Raw genomic sequence first — 13,214 nt, forward strand, 5'->3', positions numbered from 1 at the left:
GTAGCTAATATAACCCAAAATCTCAGCTTCAGGCTGTGAAAAGAGAGCAGAGCATTTTTTTTGCCATGCTGTTACTAAGTCTGATGGAACTATTTCTCACTAATGTTAAAGAAGGCTCAGCCATCCATGATGACATATGAACCAGTTGGGAAACTGCCATCGAATCCATTTTAGCACAGACACCATGCTGCTAACATGACCCAAGGCACTGAAACAGTCTATGGCACCTCTTCCATTGCATGCACACCTCACTGAGCTCTGTGTGTGTGTGTGTGTGTGTTTCTGTGGGCAGAAAGAGCTATACAACCTTGATCTAATGGATCGAGGATCTAATGGATATGCCCTTGTGGCAAAGAAGGCCAACAGCATCCTAGGCTGCATTAGGAAGAGTGCAGCCAGGAGGTCAAGGAGGGTGATGGGGGGTGGTCAAGAAAGGGCACATGTTGACCAGAGATGTTGTGGAATTTCTGTCCTTGGGGGAGATCAAGACTCGACTGGACACGGCCTTGAGCAATCACATCTAATTAGACCTGCTTTGAGCAGGTCTGGGGTTTGACTAGAGACCTCCAGAGGTCCCTTCCACCTTTAGTGATACTGTGATTCTGCGATGTGAATGAAGATATAGGCAATCTCTGTAGAGGAGCATTTGTGGCAGTAGTTAATCTCAAAGGTACATTAGAGACTGAGGGGTCACATTCATCTCTGTCCCCCAGTGCAAATTCCTTTTTGTCACGGGGGACCTTGTACAGCCCCATAGCAGCTGTAACAAGCAACATGCTGTTGGACAGCAAGACACTGTGTGCACAGCTACTTGTACAGGAAGTCCTGGAGGACCACAGGGCAAGTGATGCATGGAGGAGGAGTAGAAAATATGGGCTTATTGCAGCGGAGTGCAAGCATGCAGAGGATAGTTGGTTAGAGCAAGTTTTCTTCTAACAAAAACACAGTGGGAGCCAAGATGTAGTGTATATGCTTCTTGACACTGAAAACCTGGTTCAGGTTTCCATATGAACAACAAAGACAGTATTAGAAAAATGATTTGCTCAACATCACAAAGCGTGTCAGAGCAAGCTCTGGAAACAAAATCGGCCTTTAAGTCCAGTGCTCTGACAATACAGCAATGGCATCTGCCAATACACTCACTTTCTCTGCAGCCAGAAACTTTCTCAGCAGCTAGAAAAAGCAGGTGATGAACACAGAGCTTGGGCCAAACATGAATGACATTAATACAAGAGTACAGAATTGTTCTTACATTTGACCCAAGAGTTCAACTACAATAAAGCAGTCATCAACATTTATATGCATTTGTTTTCATGAATAATTACACTAAAGAAAGTCTTCTGTCATTTGTTTTTAAAATCAGTCTCCCCCCAGTCTTGAGCACCAACAAAATACAAACATTTATTCTGTATTTTATACATGGGGAGAGGAAGGTGCTGAATTGCAATCCAGTATGATTTATACAAGTGCATCATCTTATATTTCACCTAATTTCAAGTGCATTTCACTTAATTTCAAGCCTGAGAATAGCCTTAATCATTTCACAGTTCTTGGCCTTCCTTACTCCACCTTAGGAGTGAGCGGAAATATATCCATGAAGCTTCAAGTTTTCCTCTCCATCCTTTCTTTTTTTGTAGCTTATTTTCCTTTATGTGCTGCTGGCAGTGTTAAAAAGAAAAAAGGATAAAGGCAAAAAAATCTCCTCCAGCTTTCCCACAGACATACCCATGTTCTGCCTTATACTTCCTGCACTCATTCATACCAAAGCAAAAGGAATGCTAAACCCTCCTGTTTCTAACCTCTATACCAATGCATTTATACCCACTGAATTTCAGAAGCTTTAAGACAAAACCTGGAGAACAGGATGCAGATTCCTGGTGTTTGCAGGCTAGTCCACATGGATCACAGACCCTCAGTCTGACATACTGCTCCCCACTTGCTGCTACCCTTTTACCAGAGGAGCCCTCTGCTAAAGTGATTCCAGCTGTGAGCGGCAGCCCACTGGGGCTGAGCATGAGGAGATGCTGCTAAAAGCAACACTAACTGCCCCCAGAGGTGGTTCTTCAAGGTGGACAAGGGGGCCTCTGCCACCATGTGAGCTTTACTGAGGGTCACTTTGGGTAAGCCTTTCTCAGTTACTAGCTTTCTGCTAAGCACTGCTGGCAGCACGCATGCTGGCAGTGAGCCCAGCACCCCAGGTGTGGAGGGGGAAGTATGCTGCACCTGCACTGCAGCCTTCAGTGGTGGAGGGAAATCCCCATTGACCAAAGCCCAGCAGAGCCACCGCTAGCTTCAGCAAGATTACTCATGTTAGTTTAGCCTCTACTGGGTGGTTTTGTGCCTTTTTATATACTTTATAACCATGGAGAATGGTGGACTTGCAGCTATCTCCCAGTCAGAGAATTACAAACCTTATGGCTCACCACCACCCTTATAGAGGAAGGTGATTAAAAATGAGAAGGGACATGACAGCATGGAACAAGTAGTAGAGAGGACCAAAACCTCTGCTGCTTGCTTCTCTTCCTTGCCTCTGGGACCTTTTGAGCTTCCTTACAGGCAGCTCGGTCCCCACCAGACTTTCTCTAAATTTCTAATAATTGCTATAAAAATTGCTTAAAAAGAGGAAAAAACAGTTACACCTCTTATTCAGATTAGCCAGCACTAAAGCCAGTCAGAGAACTGTTTATGCAGAGACAAACAGTTTGATCCATGAGCAGCGCGGTTAGCAAGACCACTGTGAGACGAAAGACAGTTGGGCATGCTTCTTGTAGGAAACCTGCATTTTTTACTCTTTGTGGTGTGAAATTTCCTCATTCTTTTCTCAGAATAGCTTGAGAGAACGGAAGTTTCTCAGTTTGAGATCTAATCTATGCTGCCTTCACAGGAAGTTACAAATGTCTTGAAGAAGCTTTCAGTTGACACATTTTTCTAAACAAGAAACCCTTTGGACAAAGCCTTACTRATTACAGGCAGAAGTGGGTAAACCACAGCTCACGGCCATAGTTACCAATTAGTTAATCTTACATGTTTATGCTCTTGCCATCTATCTAAGTTTGTGGGGGGGTTGATTCTTGTAAAATAGTAATAGCAGCTAGGTATTTTAGTCCACTGAAAGTCAGCCTTGACTGCCTGACTGTAACTAGTTAAGGAGACATATTTTCATTTCTAAATCTATGCAAATAAACATTTCTTAGTGTGTTTGTATCACGGCATATCTCTGGTCTTTGCGGTTGTTAGCCCTTGACACAGTTTCTTGACAGTCATAATCATATTTAAACTCACCTCAACATATTTTTCCATGTTCAGCATTTGCACAGATAGAAGTAACCCAAAGAGTAAGCACCTCTATTGCAAAAGCCAAAAAATAACCCACTCTTAGAGGAATTCAAGCAGACTTTAGTCATTCTCTAGAATGAGGAGATGATACATGCCAATCCAAGAGCATTACTTCAGAAAAGTTTACTAGAGTCAGTACTATGTGTGAGGACACATTACTGGTTAGGAATTCATTAAGAAACAAACATAGCTGCTTGGTACAAGTTTGCGTGTACTTCATCCCTTCAAGGGATTAAATTCTGGCGCTGCATCACCAGCACACCTGGCAATATGGGGTCATTGCTGTTAAATGATGATGATTGCTGCCAGCTGAAGCTTACAATGTAAGAAGTTAAAAAAACAGAAACAAATCTCAGCATCTCCCATGGTTATTTTCTAACCTGAGTATATTAATTTTTAATCAAGAACTTTGAAATTTAGTGTATGTAATTTTTTATAATTGTCACTTTCATACTATAACTTTCAAAGCAGATCTGTGAATTAGGAATCTGACAACAGCAGCCGTGTGAGGTGCCATGAAAACTACAGAAAGCATTTCCATCCAAAAGAAAAAAAAAAGAGAGAGAAGTTTTCCACTTGTTTATAGCTTCTTCAGAAATACATTTTTGGGTGAAACTTTCCGTGTTTGGGCCGTTCTGAAAGTGATTTTAAGTTAGCAATCTGTGGAAATTATTTAACATAAATACAAAATGCCTTAAATTATGAAAACTGTGTGACTAATTAGTGAACAGAAAGTTTCTATATTGATTTGATACACAGATGGTTATGCATGATAAAAATGTTCAGTGCATTTGCCATTTATTGTGTTAATGTTTGAACAGAGCGGTCTTTGAAATATAATGACCACATTAAAAATCAACTAGTTTTTAAAGGGCTCAAACACATGATTCTGTTTATTTTCAAAGGAAGTACTTTAAAAGAAGACAGGCAGATACAATGTGTATTCCAGTGCAAAATATGCTGAGAAATGACAATTAAATCTCATATGAAAGACAATAATGTACAATAACCTTATTAGCTTCTGAGATTTGTTCACAAACAAATATTTCTATTAACAAATTTCACATGACACGCGAAGGGCAAGAGCTTCACAAAAAATATCATAAAAGCATAGCATTAATACTGGTCTTCTGCTCCAAGCTTGCATTATTTTTACAATGTTTGGAAAGTATGAGAAGTTGTGAAAATAACAGTACAGAAATTGCCAGAGTATAAGAAATTTGGATGGCTACGTACTCCTAAAAGATACTGAACACGTAGAGTTTGATTCAGATTCATGCTAAAGTTCTTTTGTACCTTTAGGACAAAGTGTAGAAGATTGTCTGCTTTAGAGCCCATTTTGGAGAAGAACAGTATGAAACAGCTTTAATATTAATGAGAATTAGCTTGGTACTTTTCAAAGTAGGACATGAATGTATCCATATTTTTATTATGATATTAATGAAAATATGTTCTGTACAAATAGCAGTGAAACATGTCTGAAAATAACGACAGTATGGTTTATCTTTATCTTTTTAAAATAATGAAGATGTACAATATTTACAACATTTTGGACTGGTTCAGAAATAAACATGTCCTGATTCTATACCACTACCTAAAACAATTCCCCATTATTATAAAAAATGCATTTGCTGTACAAATATAAATATATAGATAAAAAATGTTTGCAGTCAAACATCTGTGGATTCATTAAAAAGAAAAGCATGAGATATTCTTATTATCAACTAAGATTTAGCTATCTAATGTCCACATTTTAAACAGTCTAGAGCATCATACTTCAGAGGGAAGCAGTTTTCTGGTGTTGAGAATACTTTGTGCTCTGCTTCTGTGTTGTCATACCAGCACATTAACTTATCTGATCGTCCTTTCTGAAAATCTGCAGAAAAGCACCAGGATGGGATCAGTTTGACTCAGTGATCACTATTGACTGTACCATGTCAGACAGGGTTTCTGGATCTACTTCTTCTTTACCATTATCTGAATTTTCTGATGAGATGTAACAGCCAGAATCTCTTGGACAGTCATTTAACTGTGATTTGTCAAAACTGTGGTGAGGGCTTAAGCTCCGGGACTCTTGACCACCTTCACTTTCATGCTGTTGTTCAGCTATAAAGAACAAAAAGAGAAAGAAGTGTCAAAACAAGTACTCTGGGAAAGAGTTTGAGATAGCAGTGTAGCAGATCTTGAAGAACTGTAGAAACAAAGTTGGTAGTATACACATGACTAGATCATTAACTTTTGTCTATCAGAAACAGAAACCTCAGCATCGAAGAACTAAAAATATCATTACATGAGTATAATGACATCTAAGTTCCTGTTCAGACTGGCTTTGGTCCCGTGCTATGTTGTTCAGAGATGAATGCCTAAGACTTTGGCCTCATCCAGTGAAGTCCTTTAGACTGCGCATAAGTGCAACAGTTTGCATGGTCACAACGCCCAGAAACAACAGATTTAGGTAGCAGTCTTCCCCCTCCTACGCACATATATCCCAAGGACTTGTAAGACACCCTCAATGCTCATTCAGCATTGTAATTAATGATGTAGCCTTCTGTGCCTTCTTCATCCTATATTCGAGATGTTGTGTCTTTTGAATGTATCCCCCGCTATTTTATCTAATTCCTGCACTGCATAGCAACGTTTAGTTGGCTGATCCTCAGAAGTGCTCAGCATCAAAATGAAGTAATTAGATTTCCTAAAGCACTTGACTTTTCAGTGGGAGTTGCTGACTGAATGAAACTTCCTAAACTTAGCTTGATACCCAAAAAGGACATTTTCCAAAATGCCAAGGCCTCAGAGAGCTAGATGCCTAACTCCTGCTATACCTTTGAAAACCCCTCCACAATTACGTAGAAGCAAATTCTCTTGCTAATAATTTGTCCTTGTTTTGCTGTTATGTGACCAGTCTGTTCAAACTCAAAAATCTGCAGCTCAGAAAGAGTATCAACAGACCTCTCAAAAACATTAAACAGCCTGGTGTCTTGTAGATGGGACATACCTGTGTATCATGAATCTGATATATCTTGTAGATAAAATTCGTGTTTCTATTTTTTGGCCATGAAATACATGATTTTTACTCACAATAACTTTCTTCAGAAAACAAGCTATAAAATATAAAATCTTTCTCATTCATTTGTTCTTTTTTTCTTACTGCYTTCTTGTAACTGTATTTTTACTTCAAACTTTGGCTTGCTTTCCAAACAAAGCATGAGGAACAGGTCTCACAGAAAACAGATGCTTCTACCCCAGATTTTAATCCTTCAGAAAAATGGTGCCTTTCTTTTAGAGTGAATGTTCCATTATTTCACTTGTTTACTCCATTATTACTCCATAATTCACAGAATCACAGAATCGCTGAGGTTGGAAGGGACCTCTGGAGATCATCTAGTCCAACCCCCCTGMTCAAGCAGGGTCACCTAGAGCACATTGCACAGGATTGCATCCAGGCRCGTTTTGAATATCTCCAGAGAAGGAGACTCCACCACCTCTCGGGGCAACCTGTTCCAGTGCTCGGTCACCCTCACAGTGAAAAAGTTTTTCCTCATGTTCAGATGGAAGTGTCTGTGTTTCAGTTTGTGCCCGTTGCCTCGCGTCCTGTCACTGGGCACCACTGAAAAGAGTCTGGTCCCATCCTCTTGACACCCTCCCTTCAGATACTTGTACWCATTGATAAGATCTCCTCTCAGCCTTCTCTTCTCCAGGCTAAACAAAATTACGCTTATTGTTACTCCATTGTAAAATAGTGAGATTCAGATCTTCACTGTTGACTCTGATTTATATTGTCCCAACTCAAGTAAGGCAGAAGGGAAGTCCTAGTTCACAAAGAATTTTATTTTGAAATCTAGCTTAGTTCCAGGTGGAACCCCAAAATTATAAAATTTTCACAAGGAAATTTCCTACCAAAATTTTTTTCAGCTGTTGGAAACTGTAAGCTTTGGCAACATGGGAAATATTTTCAATTTGGATTTGTTTCTACTCATGTAATGTTGTACAACTAAAAAGAATTTAGAAATGAAAAACTGAAATGTTTTACTCTGAAAATATTGAACTGGAAAAGTGTGATACTCAGGACCTTTTTCATTTTATAAATGGGATTTCAATACACTTATTTCACAGAGCATTTTGATAAATTTAGAAACATTTTTAGATTAGAAACAACCTTTTAGATTAGAAACAACCTAAACATTTTTAGGTCCTCATGGAAGTCTTGTAGATTTGCTTGGACTGATTAGTACTGTTTAATATTTTTGAACTTTTAATTAAGTTAATAAAATAATCTGATTTTTGAAGAAAAGAATCCAGGGTCTCAACTCAATGATTTCTGCATAAAGCCTGATGTTATAGGCATAACCTTCTGTATTTAGCAGGAGATCTAGGATTACTTTAAACATTCTTTTCTAAACTTCTATTCCAAGGAATAGAAGTCCCACCTTGTTCCTAGATAAATTAATGGTTAATTGCACTTGCATGAAAAAGTACACCTTTCAGCAGATTTAATTGATTCCTATAACTGTTTGATCTCCTTCTCACTTTACAGAACATAGTTTGCCATGTCAAATGTTATCTCTCCTTGCAGGGAAAATATTTGATCAGGAAGGGTCAAACTGATTTCTGATTTAAGTCAGAAAGGAATTACTGAAGGAATTACACCCAGTGAAGGTATTACTGCTGCTATCAGTAGCAGCAGAAGCAGTTTAGCACAAATAACAGCAGATGCCCAAGTAAAGCCTTGCCTAAACTGTCTCATTAGCTCATTGCGCCCATCCCGGCAGCGCCAGGACGCCCAGCGTCTGCCCAGTCACTGCGAGCCAACCAAGCTCAGCCTGCACYCGTACAAACACCTCCTTCTCTGCAGCATGCAGGTCTCCCACTTCCTCCCCCCTAATCCTCTGATCAGCCATAATACTGCTTGCTAGTACTTTTATCAGCTTCTGTGCAATCATCTGCTGTCCTGTCAAGCAATGACCTAAAAAGTGTTAATCCTGTTTACGTTTTCAAAGTCAGAGAGGAATCTCCATCCACTTTGTTTCTTTTACAGTGGGAAAGAAGACCAAGTAACTAGTGGATTTAAAAAAAAAGTCCAATTTTGGTCAATATATTAGAGCCCTAAAACTAGTTGCGATAATCCAGGTAGTTCCTATGTGACAAACATAGCTTATGTTCTTTCAYAGCAATGCCTTCCCACTGTGTGTTTCAATGTCAGAGATGCAAAAAAGCCAGGAACTGGGATTTTTTTTTTAAATCTGAATTTAGCTTTCAAATAGATCAGCTATTTTTAAATAGCTATAAACTCTGATATTCAGTAGCTATAGGCAAAACTATCTGTAACCTTCTGGAAGGAGGGTATCTTTGTGCAGATCTTTGTAACAAAGCTACCATATGTCCCTGCTAATTTAACTTGTAAGTGATATACAGCAAGGCTTTGAGCTCATGCAGCAAGTGACTTCACATAGTAACAGAAATATTTCAGATCCAGTAGAAAAATAACAAATTTTTATAATGAAAACATATATGGAAATGTAAAACTTCTACCTTCTCCCATAACATTAGGAGAATTTTTTACATGAAAATCTGAAAACCAAAAATGTTCAGATATTTGAGAAAATAAAAAATAGAAAATATAACATTTTCACTGTGAACAGAAAAAGTTGAGGAAAAAACATGTTTAAGAAGAAAAGATGGAAAGCAAACTTTTTTTTTTAAGGCATCCTTAAGTATTATGCAGTAACTACTAAACCACTTGAACAGGATACTGAGTATTAAAAATGTGTAGCATACAGCTTTGGCTGTTGCTTCACAGAAAAAGAAACTGCTTTTTTTTAGCTTTTGGTTTTTACATTCAGTTGTTGTTAATTCCTTCATCTAAAAAATACATGTTCAAGTTCTACGTTAGTAAAGGTAAATTTGCTGGTGTAATCTTTCAGCTTGAGCAGAAGAAAGATACAATTCACAGGAAACAGGAATTGATAAAATTAAACTGCCGTTAGATGTTGCAGAATCATCAGAAATCACTATCTTATCAACAAATGGAAGCCCTATCATTTTTCTATGGTAAAGCAGTTTCATATAAGATAAATAGCTTTCAGTCACTGTTGTCTACGATATAGCCAGAAGAGTCCAAGATATGCATTATTTTGACACGTATATTCTAATACTACTTTACACTGTAGGATTATATTCAGAGTACTGAAAAAAACGTTAGGCTTTTAGCCTTGGCAATAGCTGTGTGATACATATGCATTTTCCTCGTTATTTAGATCTTGGAAATGAACTTTTTTGATGCAGTGGCATAGATGTGCTCTGGCACATAAAGGGAGGGATCTCTTTTTTCTTCTCCAGTTTTCTTCTTCTTTTTCTTCTTCTTTAATCAGTTCAAAGTCCTCATTAGGAGAACACTTTAAGCTTAGGTTTAAAGCAATTCTGCTTGAGAACATACTGAGGTCACAGTGACACTGGTGCACTTATGGCAGTTTAAACCAGATGAGTGGTAGAAGGCTTAGTTATTGTCTTAAAAAAAAAAAAAAATACCCAGCATTGAGCCATACTTCTTGAATGTGTTCTCTGAGTTTTGCCAGATCCCAGAAGGCAAAAGGGGCTGGGAGATTATCTGTTACCGATCCTTTAGCTGAGCCACTTCTGTGCCTTCCTGAGAGGTGCTTTGGTATCATACTGATCAGCGTAATAGAGGGCCCAAATAGAACAAAATGCATCTTCAAGGCTGATGTTAGAGCTCCTAAGTAGATATGAAAGCTGCGTATCAACCTGTAGTGCTGGTACCAGTCAGACTTTCTAACCATTAAAATGAAACAAAACCTCATAAAGAATCATTTTAAAGCAGTAAATGGTGACACTCCTTGAAAAAGAAGCAGAGAAACCTGAAGTGGGTCTGTAGACGCATGCAATACTTTAGGGAATCAAAGGAGTAAGTCTTCTATGCATATTTACAGACATGCAAAATAAAAAAAAATTGCACTTGCTGAAGTCAGCTGCACAGCTTCTTATGATTTCAGTAGCAGAGGTTGCATTGACTTCAGTGGGGCCATCTCATCCCAATGGCAAAGATTCTCCAGCTCTCAGAGCAGATTACAAATGGTGGGATACTGAACTGATATGAGAGGAGCTCTATGGTGAAAATAGAGAGGTGAGAAGCTCCTTTTTTCTAAAACCAGGAAGCAAACAGATATACCTGAGAAAAGGTGAAAAATACTAATACTCAAGCAAGGAAGATTTGTTCATTAGCAGCACTCTTTTCCACTAGATGCATATCCCTCAGAAAAGTAACTTTTGGTGTAGGTTCCTGGGGAAATCTGAAAATATTACTTACAGATCAATGAATTGCAACTACCATAGTTCAGGAAGGGAGYGCTACTTTAAGTGCTATTTGATTTTGACATGATGTCTGTGTAATTCCACTTATTTAAAAGGATTGAACAGTGTAAAGTGGTATGTTAATTTACACTTGGTGCTAGGTCCTTACATAAGGAATGCAACTAAAACTCAAAGCCATGTCCTTACAGCTATCTACTATCCTGCTGTCCAAGTGCAGTAAATAAAAAAACAACTTTCTGTGCTACCAGCAGTGGGGATTTAGGATCTGGCTCTTACTCAGATATGAAAAGTATGCTAAGGAAGGAATGGATTTGGGGGATATGGATAGAATGATTATCTCAAAGATTACACCAATGCACCTTTTTTTCTGTATAATTAACTATATGCACGTACTCAGTAAAGTCTAATTCTTCTTTCACTGTTTTTTCAGAAGCTTCAGAATAACGTAACCCATTAGACTTCAGGAATTAACCTCTTGACTTGCAGCATGTAAGTGAGAAGAGAATCAAGCCTATTTTATACATGTGCGCACACACACACACACGTATGTCCCAGGTAGCGGTCTGGAAAGAACTTACAAACTTCTTTTATTACTTTATTCATTAACCATCCAGCAACAGCTTCACTTTAAAAATAGCATCCTAGAAAGCACAGACATCCATCTCCTGTCTAGAAGCCATCTGGGAGAAGAATGGAAGGCTATTAAGAAATACTTTCTGAAAAGAGCTTTTTTTTTTTTTCCTCCCCAGCCATGAATTCATGGAACCCACTCATTCTGTGCCAAATATGTAGGTCTGATCAACTTATAGCAACTAAACCTCTAAAACAAAAGAGGTTTGTGGGGAAGGTTGTGAGAAGTTTACAAGACCTTCTCATTCCAGGATAATCTTGCTCCTCAAGTACTTTCACGTGGTGAATTTGAGCCTTCTCAGCTCCCAAAGGTAAAAGTGCAGTGCAGTTCCAGGAAGCAAAATTTGCTTAAAAAACACTTTGTGGTAGTATTTCCTAAGTAAAACTTAGTTTTTAATACCTGGCATGAGCTTTAAGGAACATATCATTTGGAGATGATTGCTGCAGGTCTTTTGGTGAGAAAACTCAATAACAGTTTTTTTCTGCAACATGAATTATATAGTCTCAAGTATACAGTATAGAGAAATCACTCAGCATAACATATAATATATGTCAAAAAAAATCCAAGAAAAGAGAAGAAAAGCCCAGTAAAAACATCTGGACATTTCACAGTGGCAGATTTCACATTAAAGAAATATTAAATCGTAAAATCAACTAAATAGAAGCTATGCTCCAGGATACTTGGCTATTATGAATAATATTAGAGTCACAAAAATTCAGAAGCTCCTGCTTTTTAACTCTGGACAGTACCTTAGACTCCATCCATGAATCAAACACATGCTTCAYGGAAATATGAATATAATGCAAAAATGTGGAACTGTGCCAAGTTCTGTGAGAAAGATGGACTTAGAACAGTAAATGTGACCTATGGCATTAGTATTTTTTTTCTACRAATCTTATAAAAAGAATGAACTTTTAACTGGAAGAACGCTGACTTACATCTGGAATATGTCAGTGTATTCTTGGTCAGTAAACAGATTACCTTGTAGCTCTGGGTAATTTTGCTGCTCACTTCTAAGCAATGCAAAAAATCAATTTTAATTAAGAAATCATTTATGCTGGACTGAGTCATGCGTACTCAGGGGTGTGTGTGGGGGGGAATATTGACCTAGGAAAGTTCAGTTCAGATGCAGAATTCACTTATACAGTGGCACCCAATTCTTTCAACCCAATTTTCCAATTGGATTGACAGAAGCACATGGAGGTCAAATGATTGGGGCAAGGTCAGGCAAATGCTGAGCTTATCCCCAAGATCATCTTGACTCCCCATCTTTCATTATAACTGCTTAACAGATGGCTTCTATCAGTTTTAGTCTTTAATATCTTCCTTTTCAGAGCAGGTTGGTAAATCCTGTTCTTGCACTACCAGTCATGTGACAAACATGAACCTTTGGCAACTAGATAAGGCAAGGACTTAATTCAGCCCTGAATCAAGAGAGCATCCCAAACAAAGAAATTATTTGTGTGGCTTGCCTTAAGATATACATGAGTATTTTGAAACTCAATTACACTTAAATGACCGTGTATAGCTAGGACTGTATCTAAAGAGCTGTCTTAGATACTGGTCCCTGTGAGTATTCATCATTTCTAGGAACATTATTTTATTGAATTCAGATACTAGAAAAGTTGGCTATACCTATCTAAGTTGGATGTGAASCAAATATTCATTACATTTCTTGATCTCAGAATGCAATATTGCTGGGTTTGATGCATGGACCACTTTATAGSATTTAATATTATTATTTCCAGAACTGTTAGAAGAATTTAAACTGTTAAACTACCATACAGATATCATTAGGAATACCGTTCTGCCTGGAGAAAAGTGGCTTGCCCGATGCTGCCAATCAGGAAAAACCCTATTTGGATAATTAGGATAAACTTGTTAATGTTCAGTATACAGGTCATGTATACTTCTCAGGTTT

The 13,214-nt window shown here is 38.1% G+C and overlaps 1 protein-coding gene across 1 annotated transcript in view; it reads right to left on the bottom strand.

The window, feature by feature from the left end:
• Positions 1–4,196: 4,196 nt before the first annotated feature.
• SAMSN1 (SAM domain, SH3 domain and nuclear localization signals 1) overlaps positions 4,197–13,214 on the bottom strand; it is a 37,535-nt gene continuing 28,517 nt past the window's right edge. The window contains exon 8 of the mRNA XM_026076018.1: positions 4,197–5,442. Within this exon, the coding sequence (XP_025931803.1) occupies positions 5,237–5,442 (206 nt within the window). The 3' untranslated portion in view covers positions 4,197–5,236. The remainder of the gene's footprint in view (positions 5,443–13,214) is intronic.

Source organism: Apteryx rowi, unplaced genomic scaffold (assembly GCF_003343035.1).
Source record: "Apteryx rowi isolate R43461 unplaced genomic scaffold, aptRow1 scaffold_42, whole genome shotgun sequence".
Lineage (NCBI taxonomy): Eukaryota > Metazoa > Chordata > Aves > Apterygiformes > Apterygidae > Apteryx > Apteryx rowi.